Source organism: Anomalospiza imberbis, chromosome 7 (assembly GCF_031753505.1).
Source record: "Anomalospiza imberbis isolate Cuckoo-Finch-1a 21T00152 chromosome 7, ASM3175350v1, whole genome shotgun sequence".
Lineage (NCBI taxonomy): Eukaryota > Metazoa > Chordata > Aves > Passeriformes > Viduidae > Anomalospiza > Anomalospiza imberbis.
The window spans coordinates 2,151,475-2,166,998 of NC_089687.1; the positions used below are offsets into that span (position 1 = coordinate 2,151,475).

The window sequence follows — 15,524 nt, forward strand, 5'->3', positions numbered from 1 at the left end:
GAATACCACATGGCTGCATTCTAGGTATCAATAAACCCCTGGTATTTTGTAAAGTCTCATTTTCTCTCATTTGAAAAAATAATGCCTGGGCTTTTTACACAGATGAGTTGAACTTTCCACGTGAAACTGCTATTAAACACAAATATATTTTGCATTTTTGCCTTTACTTCCCCATTTAAAGCCCTCCTCTGGACCAGCTGATTCCAACAGCCCAGTTAGGCCAGACTTAATATTTTACACTGAGAACCATCGCTCCTACAGAGGAGAGCCCAAATTCTAAATGGATCCCTATTAGACAGGAGAGGAAAAAAATGCCATTAATTCTCAGAGCTTCAATTATTCAATGGTTATTAGTTCGGTTGTTAGGAGAGTGTGACAGTCTGGTTAAACCCAGGCTGCTGCTGACAGAACATTTCTCTCCCTGACTGCTCCTTGCACAGCCACCCCCCACTGCTCAGGCAGCTTTTTTGGGAGAGATTGATCAGCTCTGCTGGGAAATCATTGGGAGAATTGTGGCATTTCCAACGGCACAGGCCAGGAATCCCCTCCAGCCTGGGCTCTGTTGGTAGCCAAGGGTTGCCTGTGGAATTGCAGCGGCCACAGGAAAGCTTTCCAGAGGAGGGCAGGGATCAGTGGCCAAATTCAGAGGGGTCTCTCCATATTTTACCATCCAAGGCCTCTGGAAGTATTTCATGGTTTCTTTGGAATATTTTTTCTGTCTGCACCTCGCTGCTGAGAACGTTCCCAGTACCTGACTAAGCCCTTCCAGAAGCTGGTTCAGAGGTACAAGGTGATTAAAATAATAATAATTTATAGACAGAAATTTCTATCCTCACACTGATTGACTTTTACAAATAATTGTGTCCTCACAGCGATTAGCTTTACAAATATTCCCCTGGGAATATTTAATTCCAGGGATTTAATGCAAATTTAAAAGTCACTTGTCTCTAGCCTTTAGGTGCAAAAAGAGCTCTCAGTGAGCAGCAGGAGAAGGGACAGTGGCTTCACATCCACCTGTGCTCGGCTACCGGAGCATTTAGGTCTGGCTTCGTTTTGGGGCAGGGATGCCACAGAAAACCCCTTTTCCCTGTGATCCATGGCAGTTTTACTGATAATCCATTTTTCCCGATGCCTGCTTGGAGAGAAGCTGCAGCCTGAGCCCAGCTCTGCAGAGGGACCAGAGCCCCCCAGAGCCGAGAGCTCCCCAGGACCCCAAATGGGCAGCGGCGATTCAAGGGCACTCCCAGGAATTTGGGAAATCACACGGCTGGGATCAAGGGAAGGACACGGAAAACCACTGCACCGCCGTCAGAAGGAATTCAAAAATCCCTTCTGAACGCCCTTCCATGGATTGCCCAAGCTCTGCCCACCTCCAGCCCCAGTCCTGGCCATAGGATGTCAGGATTTGCCCGGCAGCTCCGTGCTGTTTCTGGGCAGAACCAGCAGGGCACAGCCTCCGGAGGAGCTGCAGTCAAGCAATTTTTGGCTGCCCCAAGGGCTGCTCCCAGCAAAGCTCAGCTGGGCACACCCTCCAGAAAAAAAAACCCAGCAGCAACATCAGGAATAAATTTTGGAATTTGCGTTGCAAAAGGGATGGAGGGCAAAAAAAAACCCCAAAAACCCACAGAACATCCCAAAGCAGATTTGCCATGGACTCCTCCCACCCAAGCCATTCCAAAAGGGGTGGCTCCATATAAATTCCAGATAAAATTCCAGATAAAATTCCAGCTAAAACTCCAGATAAAACTCCAGATAAATTGACCTTGATGTGGAACTCCAGGTTCTCGTCCATGGAGTAGATGTGGTCGAAGATGTCGTGTGCAATCCTGGGGATGATTCCCATCAGCTGAGGGTCGTGGAGCTTCCCCTGGACACAAAACCCAGAAGCAACCCAGGATTATTATTATTATTATTATTATCATTATCATTATCATTACTATCATTATTTCATTATATATAATCATATCTATCATTATATATTATATAATATATATTACTTGTATAAATTATATATGTAATTATGGTTGTTTTTATTATATCTATATTTTAAATATGTATTATATTTAAATATGTATTATATGTTATTTTTTGTATGTATATATTAAATAAATCTATATTTTAGACTATTATTTGTGGAAATCCAGGTGTTAAAGCTGAAGTGTGAGGGACGCTCAGCCACTGCTTGAATTTATTTTTATTTTTATTATTAATATACATACACATATTTTATATATATATATGTATATATATATATATAATGTATATAACCATGGTTATTTTAATTTTATATATATATATGTATGTATACATTTAAAAAATCTATATTTTAGACTATATTTAAGAAAATCCAGGTGTAAAAGCTGAAGTGTGAGGCACACTCAGCCACAGCTGCCACTGCTTAAATCAGCAGAAATTTCTGTGAATTTATTTTTATTTTTATTATTAATATACATAGACATATTATATATATATATATAATTATATATATTATGTATATAACATGGTTATTTTAATTTTAAATATATATATATGTATGTATACATTTTAAAAATCTATATTTTAGACTATATTTAAGAAAATCCAGGTGAAGCTGAAGTCTGGTAAAAGCTGAAGTCTGAGGCACACTCAGCCACAGCTGCCGCTGTTCAAATCAGCTGAAATTTCCCTTCATTCTTATGAAAAATAATCATTTTAATTTTTTATTAGATATTTAAATTTTTATTAGATATTTATAAATACGTATGTATGTATATATATATAAAAACCTATATTTCATTAATTCCAGGTGTAAATCCTGAAGTGTGAAGGACACTCAGCCACAGGTGCCACTGCTTAAATCAGGAATTTCTGTGGATTTTTATTAAAAAAGAGGGGATGGAAATGGGCCCCACTTCCAGTAACAGAACCCCAAAATGGTTTGGGCTGGAAGGGACCTTATATATATATATATATATATATATATATATATATATATATATATATATAATTGTTTATATATTAAAATATATATATTTATTTTATATATAAATATAAATATATATAATATATAATAATTATATATATTTATAATATATTTATATAAAATATTATTATAATATTTTATGTATTTATATATTTTTATATAATATTATTAGAATATTTTTATATTTATATAGAAACATTTTTTTATATTTATATCTAAAATATTATTAGAATATTTTAGATATAAAACATTATTAGAATAAAAGCCTCTCTTATGTTATATATTTATATTAAAACTATTTCTAGAACAAAAGCCTCTCTTATTTTATATATTTATATAAAAACTATTTTTATAATAAAAGCCTGTCTGAGTGCCTCAGAGAGAGAAAAGAAAACAAGATTTAAATCTGAACGTTCTGTAGAGCTGAGCCTGTGATCCTCCCCCGCCGGCCAAGGCCAGGCTTAATTGGACATCCCCAATTAGCCATCACTAATTAGACATCCTCCAGGAATGCAGCCTTCCCGATTTCCAGCCTTCCCCAATTTCCAGCCTTTCCCAATTTCCAGCCTTCCCCAATTTCCAGCCTTTCCCAGTTCCCAGCCTTCCCCAATTTCCAGATTTTCCCAATTTCCAGCCTTCCCCAATTTCCAGCCTTTCCCAGTTCCCAGACTTTACCAATTTCCAGATTTTCCCAGTTTCCAGCCTTTCCCAATTTCTGTATTGTCCCAATTTCCAGATTTTCCCAATTTCCAGCCTTTCTAATTTCCAGCCTTTCCCAATTTCCAGACTTTCCCAATTTCCAAACTTTCCCAGTTTCCAGCCTTTCCCAATTTCTGTATTGTCCCAATTTCCAGATTTTCCCAATTTCCAGCCTTTCTAATTTCCAGCCTTTCCCAATTTCCAGACTTTCCCAATTTCCAAACTTTCCCAGTTTCCAGCCTTTCCCAATTTCTGTATTGTCCCAATTTCCAGATTTTCCCAATTTCCAGCCTTTCTAATTTCCAGCCTTTCCCAATTTCCAGACTTTCCCAATTTCCAAACTTTCCCAGTTTCCAGCCTTTCCCAATTTCTGTATTGTCCCAATTTCCAGATTTTCCCAATTTCCAGCCTTTCTAATTTCCAGCCTTTCCCAATTTCCAGACTTTCCCAATTTCCAAACTTTCCCAGTTTCCAGCCTTTCCCAATTTCCATATTGTCCCAATTTCCAGCCTTTCCCAATTTCCAGACTTTCCCAATTTCCAGACTTTCCCAATTTCCATATGGTCCCAATTTCCAGCCAAAACTTTCCCAGTTTCCAGCCTTTCCCAATTTCTGTATTGTCCCAATTTCCAGATTTTCCCAATTTCCAGCCTTTCCCAATTTCTGTATTGTCCCAATTTCCAGATTTTCCCAATTTCCAGCTTTTCTAATTTCCAGCCTTTCCCAATTTCCAGACTTTCCCAATTTCCAAACTTTCCCAATTTCCAGCCTTTCCCAATTTCCATATTGTCCCAATTTCCAGCCTTTCCCAGTTTCCAGCCTTTCCCAATTTCCAGATTTTCCCAATTTCCAGCCTTTCCCAATTTCCAGACTTTCCCAATTTCCATATGGTCCCAATTTCCAGCCAAAACTTTCCCAGTTTCCAGCCTTTCCCAATTTCCAGCCTTTCCCAATTTCCATATTGTCCCAATTTCCAGACTTTCCCAATTTCCAGCCTTTCCCAATTTCTGTATTGTCCCAATTTCCAGATTTTCCCAATTTCCAAACTTTCCCAATTTCCAGCCTTTCCCATTTTCCATATTGTCCCATTTTCCATATTGTCCCATTTCCCATATTGTCCCAATTTCCGTATTGTCCCAATTTCCAGCCTTTCCCAATTTCCAGCCTTCCCCAATTTCCAGCCTTTCCCAATTTCCAGATTTCCCCAATTTCCAGCCTTTCCCAGTTTCCAGCCTTTCCCAGTTTCCATATTGTCCCAATTTCCAGCCTTTCCCAATTTCCAGATTTTCCCAGTTTCCAGCCTTTCCCATTTCCCATATTGTCCCAATTTCCAGCCTTTCCCAATTTCTGTATTGTCCCAATTTCCAGATTTTCCCAATTTCCAAACTTTCCCAATTTCCAGCCTTTCCCAATTTCTGTATTGTCCCAATTTCCAGATTTTCCCAATTTCCAAACTTTCCCAATTTCCAGCCTTTCCCATTTTCCATATTGTCCCATTTTCCATATTGTCCCAATTTCCGTATTGTCCCAATTTCCGTATTGTCCCAATTTCCAGCCTTTCCCAGTTTCCAGCCCTTCCAGCCAGGCTCAGCTGTGGCTCCCCCAAACCAGGGCGTTCAGGCTGAGCCCAGCAAAGCCCGGCCTAAACTCGCACAGAGCCCGGCTTTGCTGGGCCGAGCTGCTCCAGACCCAGACTGGGAGCAGCAGCCTCGTGCAAGGGGGAAATCCTTGAATTTCAGCAGGAATAGCAAAATATCTTCCAGCTGACCCCAAAAAAACCCCAAACCAGAAAATCCTTCTAGCTGGCCCCAAAAAACCCAAACCATGAGATAAATTTGGGATTTATGTAGACAAATTTGTGATTTATTTCCATAAATTCCTGATTTATTTAGGCAAATCTGTGATTGATTTAGATTTATTGAGACAAATTTGTGATTTATTTCCATAAATTCCTGATTTATTCAGGCAAATCTGTGATTTTTTTTAGATTTATTTAGATAAATTCCTAAGTTATTTCCATAAATTCCTGATTTATTTAGGCAAATCTGAGATTTTTTTAGATTTATTTAGACAAATTTGTGATTTATTTCCATAAATTCCTGATTTATTCAGGCAAATCTGAGAATTATTTAGATTTATTTAGACAAATTTTGATTTGGAAAAATTCGTGGTTTATTTAGATAAATCTGTGATTTATTTAGACAAATTTGTGATTTATTTAGACAAATTTTGATTTAGATAAATTTGTGATTTATGTAGATAAATTCATTATTTATTTAGACAAATTTTGATTTAGACAAATTTTGATTTGTTTAGACAAATTTTGATTTACTTACGACAAGTTTTGATTTATTGAGACAATTTTGTGGCTTATATAGATACATTTATGATTTATTGAGACAAATTTTGATTTAGATAAATTTGTGATTTATGTAGATAAATTCGTTATTTATTTAGACAAATTTTTATTTACTTTGACAAATTTTGATTTACTTAGACAAATTTTGATTTGTTTAGACAAATTTTTGATTTACTTACGACAAATTTTGATTTATCGAGACAATTTTGTGGCTTATATACACACATTTGGGATTTATTTAGATAAATTCATTATTTATTTAGACAAATTTGTGATTTGCTTAGACAAATTTTGATTTAGTTAGACAAATTTTGATTTGTTTAGATAATTTTGATTTACTTAGACAAATTTTGATTTGTTTAGAGAAATCTTGATTTACTTAGACAAATTTTGATTTGTTTAGACAAATTTTTGATTTACTTACGACAAATTTTGATTTATTGAGACAATTTTGTGGCTTATATAGATACATTTGTGATTTATTTAGATAAATTTGTTATTTATTTAGACAAATTTGTGATTTGCTTAGACAAATTTTGATTTAGTTAGATAAATTTTGATTTGTTTAGATAATTTTGATTTACTTAGACAAATTTTGATTTGTTTAGAGAAATTTTGATTTACTTAGACACATTTTGATTTGTTTAGACAAATTTTTGATTTATTTAGACAAATTTTGATTTACTTAGACAAATTTTGATTTGTTGAGACAAATTTTTGATTTACTTACGACAAGTTTTGATTTATTGAGACAATTTTGTGGCTTATATAGACACATTTGTGATTTATTTAGATACATTTGTGATTTATTGAGACGAATTTAATTGATTTGGACAAACGTGCGGTTTATTCCCATCCTTCCCACCAAACTGACTGAATTTTGCTTTTGGTTTCGTTCTGCCCGGGTACCTCCATGGTGTGTGTTTTTCCTGATGAGGTCTGTCCATAGGCAAAGATGGTTCCATTGTAGCCTTCCAGAACATCTGCAAGAAGGAGGAAAACAATTACAACTCATTAATAACCATTACGACTCATTAATAACAATTACAACTCATTAATAACCATTACGACTCATTAATAACCATTACGACTCATTAATGACCATTACAACTCATTAATAACCATTACGACTCATTAATAACCATTACGACTCATTAATGACCATTACAACTCATTAATAACCATTACGACTCATTAATGACCATTACAACTCATTAATGACCATTACGACTCATTAATAACCATTACGACTCATTAATGACCATTACAACTCATTAATGAACATTACAACTCATTAATAACCATTACGACTCATTAATAACCATTACGACTCATTAATGACCATTACAACTCATTAATAACCATTACGACTCATTAATAACCATTACGACTCATTAATGACCATTACAACTCATTAATAACCATTACGACTCATTAATAACCATTACGACTCATTAATGACCATTACAACTCATTAATAACCATTACGACTCATTAATAACCATTACGACTCATTAATGACCATTACAACTCATTAATGACCATTACAACTCATTAATAACCATTACGACTCATTAATGACCATTACGACTCATTAATAACCATTACGACTCATTAATAACCATTACGACTCATTAATGACCATTACAACTCATTAATAACCATTACGACTCATTAATAACCATTACGACTCATTAATGACCATTACAACTCATTAATAACCATTACGACTCATTAATAACCATTACGACTCATTAATGACCATTACAACTCATTAATGACCATTACAACTCATTAATAACCATTACGACTCATTAATGACCATTACGACTCATTAATAACCATTACAACTCATTAATAACCATTACGACTCATTAATGACCATTACAACTCATTAATAACCATTACAACTCATTAATAACCATTACGACTCATTAATGACCATTACGACTCATTAATAACCATTATGACTCATTAATACCAATCAAAACCCTAATTTAACGACACCCTCAAGCTGAATAATCAGCATTTTTCAAGTCCTCACAGCGCTGAAGCTGAAGTAGGAAGCGGTTTGTGCAGTAAAAAAACGGGGAAAATATCAGATTTCGAGCTCATTTTAGGCCCAAAAAATAATGAGAAGATCTAAATTAGAGAATTACGGGGATTATTGGAACATCTCTCCCTTTTTTGGGAGAAAAATACCTCTGGACATCAGATATCAGCCTATAAATCTGTGGAGCATGGGGGAATAAAGCACTTTAAACCAGAATTTCCAACCAAAGCTGGCCTGCATTGAAACCCTGCAGAAAACCCAACAAATTCAAATTAGAGATTCTTTACAATAAACTCCACGCTCTATTTTCCTATTCTGTACCACAGTTCACGGCCTCATTAATTTCCAAACCTTCTGCAAAGCAAGGAGAAATGGAGAGGAATTAGAAAATCAGCTTCTCTCAGGGCAGAATGAATAATTTCATGTCGGGTTCAGAGAGAAAAATATTGATTTTGCAGGGTTAATGTCCAATTCCAGCAATCTGGGAGGGCTGTAAATTGTATTTTGTCCCGTTTCCCATCCTCTGGATCTCAATTAATAGAGGTTTCCAAGCAAAATAAATTGAATTAATTAAATGTATTATATTATACATTTAAAATATATATCTGTTATATATATTCTATACATAAAATACATTATATATAAATGAATTCTATTAAAAATAATAGAATAAACATAATATAATAAATATAATGTAATATAATATAATATAATATAATATAATATAATAAATATAATATAATATAATATATATAATGTAATATAATATAATATAATATAATATAATATAATTAATATAATATAATTAAAATATAATATAATATAACACAATATAATATATAATAAATATAATATAATAAATATAATATAATATAATAAATATAATATAATATAATATTATATAATATAATTAATATAATATAACATTATATAACATTATATAACATTATATAACATTATATAACATTATATTATAATAATATAATATAATATAATATAATATAATATAATATTATATATTTATATATATATAATATAATATAATATAATATTATATTATATTATATTATATTATATTATATTATATTATATATATTATATTATAATATATTATAATTATAATATTATATTATTATAATATAATATAATATAATTAATATAATATAATGAAAATATAATATAATATAACACAATATAATATATAATAAATATAATATAATAAATATAATATAATAAATATAATATAATATAATATAATATAATATAATATAATATAATATAATATAATATAATATAATATATTTATATATATAATATAATATTATATTATATTATATTATATTATATTATATTATATATATTATATTATATTATATTATATTATATTATATTATATTATATTATATTATATATAATAAATAGAATATAATATAATGCAATATAATGCAATATAATGCAATATAATATATATTATACATTATATCAAATCAATTAGATTACATTTTATGCAATATTTCTTATATATTAAATTAAATTGATTTGTATTCTATATTTTATTTTATAGTAATTAAATGATATCCAGCTGTGGCATTCCAGAAGAGTTCATTGCTAATATCTCGATGCCAGATTTGGTTAAATTTAGAAAAAATAGCTTGAATTAAAAAAAAAAAAAAAAAAAAAAAGGGGGGGAGAAAGGGGGAAGATGAAAGGGGGGAAAAGGGGGAAAATAGGGGGAATAAAAGAGGGGGGAAAGGGGAAAAATAGGGGTGGGAATTGAGGGGAAATTTTGAGGGGAAAGGGTAAAAAAAGCAGAAAAGGGGGGAAAAAAGAGAGGGAAAATGGGGGAAAAGGGAAAAAAGGAGTTAATATGCCCAGGTGCACGCAAGGTTCCAGCTGAGCTCATAGCCAAGGGGAAATAACCTGATTAATAACCCATTAATAGCCTGATTAATGAACTGTTAGGTAAGAAAATTGCTGAGAATTTGCATCAATATTTGCATTTTGCTGGAGGAAGCAGAGACAAGCAATTTACCTTCCCAATTAGCAAAAAACCACCTTATCCTATTAAAAAAAAAAAAATATATATATATGTAGCCCCCTGCATCAGCTGCAGTGAAAAGAAGCCAGAAGTGTCAGCTTTGAGGTTATTTCTGGTGGAAGATTTTCCACCTTCAGTCATTTACAGACCATCTGTGCTCTGAACCCAGGAAGAAAAAAAACCCCGAGCAAAAAAACCCTGCACAAAATTCCAAAGGCAGAAGAGGAAAAAAAAAAATCAGATTAAAAAAAAAAAAAAAAAAGACACTGAAGCAAGATCAGCTGGGATTTTTACATCATTTCCAGGAAAAAAAAAAAATCCAAATGTTTTTGTCGATTTCAACTCTCCCCTCAGTGATTTTTGGTTTTTCTCCAAAATTTTTCTCGAGCCCTCTCTGCTGCCTTTTTTTTTTTTCTTCCTGGGGTGGACAGCACAAACACATGGCCACGGCCACGTTTTTAGCCCTGCATTTCTCTCATCTCCCCAGTTCTACAACTCAGCATTTGAGTTTAAAACTCACATTTAGCACCAGAGAAGCCCCTCAGCCCCCCAGTGAGAGCAAACCCAGCAGCCCAAAAAACCTTCTAAAGGCATTTTCTCCTCCTGCCGGGCCACCCGAAGGGGCACTCAGGTGCCCCAGTGCTCCCAGACTTTCCCAACTCCATGGAATTGCAGGAAAAAATGCAAAATCCAGGCACACACGAGCAGCTGGGTGCACTCAGGAGATAAAAACTGGGGATTTGTCAACAGCTTTTATTATTTTATATTATTGTTATATCATATTATTGTTATATTATATTACATTACATTATATTATATATTATATTGTATCATATTGTATCATATTATATCATATTATATTAATTATATTATATTATATTATATTATATTACATTATATTACATTATATTACATTATATTACATTATAATACATTACATTATATTATAGAATTATATTATATTATATTATATTATATTATATTACATTACATTACATTATATTATATTACATTATAATACATTAAAGGATATTATATTATATGATATTATATGATATTATATTATATTATATTATATTATATTTATTATATTATATTATATTACATTACAAAGCATTTTATTATTGTGATATGATATGATATGATATTATAGTATATTATATTATATTATATTACACTACATTACATTACATAGCATTATATTATTGTTATATTATTGTTATGTTATATTATATTATATTATATTATATTATATTATATTATATTACATTACATTACATTATATTATTGTTATATTATTGTTATGTTATATTATATTATATTATATTACATTACATGACATTACATAGCATTATATTACATTACATTACATTATATTATATTACAATATTTATATTACTATATGGTTTTATATTTATTATTTTATTATTATATTATTAATTAATTTTATTATTGCATTACTTTGAATTTTAGTTATTTTATTCTCATATTATTCCACGGTTTGACTTTTTTTTGTATTTCATTATTTTATTTTATTATTTTAAATTTTTAAAATTATTTTAATTTTTTTTATTATTCCATTATTTCATTATTTTAGTATTTTATTTGATTTTTTTTATTTTTTTTATTTTATTATATTATTATGGAATGGATATTAAAGATGATCGCATCCCACCCCTGCCATGGGCAGTGACACCTTCTGATGCCTCAGGGTTTGGCTTTTCTATTTTCCATGTTCTGTGCTGCTTTAGTGTGCAGCTCTGAGCTTCCCATTCAGTGTTGCTGAGCTCTCTGCACAGAGCAGGGAGACAAAACAATTCCTTCTCCAGCTGGGCACCAAGGACAAATGATCCCAATCCCAGCCCAGGAGCACAAACACCGTGGGCTGGAGAGAGAAAAACAAGCAGGATGGGACTCGATCACCTAAAGCTGGAACTGGACAATGAACTGCAATGTGCCAATGGAGCAGAGCTGATCCCAGTGAGAGCCCCCGGGAGTGCTCGGGCATTTTGGGACCATTTGGGTTCATCTTGGGTGCAGCCCTGGCTGGGCTCTGGTGCTGCCCAGGGTGGATCCATGGAGGAGATCCTTTTCATGGATCCCTGCTTTATTCTGTGACTCTGCCCAGCCTCTGCTCTGGGGCAGCCTGCTCAAGGCATCACTCCCAGCCAGACCAAGAGCTCTGCAGTGTCCCCCTCCTGTGCTCAGCCAGCATTTACACAGAGTGTCCTGGGACAAGGACTGCTGGATCCACACATTCCACACCTGTGATGCTCCCAGGGCTGGAGCCAGGCTGGGAGAGCTGGGAATGTTCACTTGGGGAGGAGAAGGCTCCAGGCAGAGCTCAGAGCCCCGGGAATGTTCCCCTGGAGAAGGGAAGGCTCCAGGCAGAGCTCAGAGCCCCAGGAATGTTCCCCTGGAGAAGGGAAGGCTCCAGGCAGAGCTCAGAGCCCTGGGAATGTTCCCCTGGAGAAGGGAAGGCTCCAGGCAGAGCTCAGAGCCCTGGGAATGTTCCCCTGGAGAAGGGAAGGCTCCAGGCAGAGCTCAGAGCCCTGGGAATGTTCCCCTGGAGAAGGGAAGGCTCCAGGCAGAGCTCAGAGCCCTGGGAATGTTCTCCTGGAGAAGGGAAGGCTCCAGGCAGAGCTCAGAGCCCTGGGAATGTTCCCCTGGAGAAGGGAAGGCTCCAGGCAGAGCTCAGAGCCCTGGGAATGTTCCCCTGGAGAAGGGAAGGCTCCAGGCAGAGCTCAGAGCCCTGGGAATGTTCCCCTGGAGAAGGGAAGGCTCCAGGCAGAGCTCAGAGCCCTGGGAATGTTCCCCTGGAGAAGGGAAGGCTCCAGGCAGAGCTCAGAGCCCTGGGAATGTTATCCTGGAGAAGGGAAGGCTCCGGGCAGAGCTCAGAGCCCTGGGAATGTTCCCCTGGAGAAGGGAAGGCTCCAGGCAGAGCTCAGAGCCCTGGGAATGTTATCCTGGAGAAGGGAAGGCTCCAGGCAGAGCTCAGAGCACTGGGGATGTTCCCCTGGAGAAGGGAAGGCTCCAGGCAGAGCTCAGAGCCCCTTGCAGGGCCTGAAGGGCTCCAGGAGAGCTGGAGAAGGACTGGGGACAAGGGATGGAGGGACAGGACCCAGGGAATGGCTCCCACTGCCACAGGGCAGGGATGGGTGGAGATTGGGAATTGGGAATTCCTGGCTGGGCTGCAATCCATGGAGGAGATCCTTTTCATGAATCCCTGCTTGATTCTGTGACTCTGCTCTGGGGCAGCCTGCTCAAGGCTTCCAGCTCCCCTTTCCACACAGGAACTCTCAGCAAATCCAGCCCAGCAGAAACATTTCACAGCCTGCACTTCTCCAGGCTTTAGCATTGAGGTCTAATGGGTGGAAATCCAAGTCCAGAGCTCAGGAGCATCACTCCAGGGCTGCTCTGCTCTCCTTCCATCCCTGTCTTGCCCTCTCCCCTCCACCCTTCCCCTCCTTCTCTCTTCTCCCCTGTTTCTTTCTCCTTTTCTTCCCCTCACCAACCCTGCCTTTCAAAACACCTGCAAAGTGCAAATCAACACGCACTTAGGCTCTACTTTCACCAGGATTTTGGGAAGTATTTGCCATTCCATTTGGTTCAGAAAGACAACTCAGTGAGCAATTCAGTTGTTCTGAAACAGAAATAAATCCTCTCGCAGAGGATTTTATTCCTCTCGCCATTTTCAGAGGAGAACCAGCTTCCACAGGGGATATAAAACCCCTCCAGAAATCCACAGGCAGCACACCCTGCAGGACTGGAACAGCTCCCCAAACCTCCAGAGGTGTGTCGGCAACCTGGGCTGATGATCCCTGAGCTCCACAGATGCAGTTTGCATTCAAGGCTCTCCCATCTGAGGGCACAGCTGCTGAAATCAGGCCCCTCTGAGAAGAATTTACTCATTTCTGCTCTCCAACACCAAATCACTTCCCCTCTGGTCCTTCCCCCCATCGCCCCAACCCAGCCTGGGCTGCTCAAGGCTGATCTGAGTGAGCCAAACAATTTCCTGCAGAGCTGCTGCCAGGGAAAATGCAAAAATAAAAACCAAGGGCAGGAAATGCAAAATAAAATGCAAAATAGAAACCAAGGGCAGGACTTTGGAGGGGGCAGGGCCACCCCACGAGGCCAGGGAACCACGAGGGCTCTGCTCATAACCCAGTGCTGGGCGCTGCAGTGTGGTCACACATCCAGCCCTCAGCCCCAGGGCTCTTGGGACAGCCAGAAAAATAAAAAAAAAATCCTGGTGGGATTTTTGGGGTGTCCTGTGCAGGGCCAGGAGCCGGAGTGAGGATGCTGTGGGTGCTCTCCAGCTCAGCATCTTCACACTTTTATCATTATCACCAAGGATGGATCACCCAGCACCAGAACCAAGTGTGAGGGTGATGATTATTATTATATTATTATATAAACAGTATATAAAATATTATTTCTATTATTATATAAAATATTAGATATATTTTAAATCATGGGGGAGTACAGCCTGTGATTAAAATGCACCCAAAAAATGGATTGTCAAGTGAAAACCTTGAAGTTTCCACAGTTTATGGCGGTTTTGTTCCAAGAACCAGGGGGTTTTCCAGGAGGTACCTGTGCTCTCATTCCAGCTTGAAATGCAAACTCCCTGCATGCAGAGCTACTCCCAAACCAGGCCCTTCGATGGCCCATCCTCCCACTCAATTTTACAGAAATTCCACGCTCATCCTGCACCAAAACTACACTTTTTGCCCCTTATAATCCAAAAAACCAAGATTTTGTGTGAAATAACAAGGAGAGAACACAGAACAACTGCTGCAATTCCTTTAACTCTTTTGTTTGGTTTTTTTTTTTTTTCACAGAGACAACCCCTTAAATAAAAAAAATACTTGGAATTACTTATGCTAAACTCTCCAAACGTTCATTATCCAGTGTTTAAACAGCTTGAGGGCACAGGGACGTCCTTTCCCTTCCCCTAAGGAGGAATAATAACCAAAGACAACACCCACCTTTGACAATCTGCTTGGCACAGGCATTATAAACTTGTTCCTGGGTTGTGTTGGGAGGTAACACCCTGTCAAAGACGTAGGGCTTCCCTTGCTGCAGAAAAAAAAAAAAGGAGAAACTCATGAGATAAAGAACATTTCATGCACTTTCCCATCCTGAAGTGCAGAATTTCCCACAGAGGAAGCTGTAAATATCAAGGAAATAACCCTGGAAATACTGGGGGAATAATCCTGTGTGTATTGGGGAAATAACCCTGGAAATATTGGGGGAACAGCCAGGTAAATACTGGGGGAATCGTCCTGTAAATATTGGGGGAATAGCCTTGTAAATATCAAGAAAATAACCCTGGAAATACTGGGGGAATAATCCTGTAAGTATTGGGGAAAATAACCCTGGAAATACAGGGGGAATAGCCAGGTAAATA

General features: G+C 36.3%; 1 protein-coding gene across 1 annotated transcript in view; it reads right to left on the reverse strand.

The window, feature by feature from the left end:
- The window catches only part of KIF5C (kinesin family member 5C), an 85,765-nt gene that overhangs the window by 39,134 nt on the left and 31,107 nt on the right, over window positions 1–15,524 (reverse strand). The window contains exons 2-4 of the mRNA XM_068195119.1: window positions 15,103–15,193; window positions 6,930–7,003; window positions 1,763–1,867 (exon numbers count right to left, since the gene is read on the reverse strand). Of these exons, the coding sequence (XP_068051220.1) occupies window positions 1,763–1,867; window positions 6,930–7,003; window positions 15,103–15,193 (270 nt within the window). The remainder of the gene's footprint in view (window positions 1–1,762; window positions 1,868–6,929; window positions 7,004–15,102; window positions 15,194–15,524) is intronic.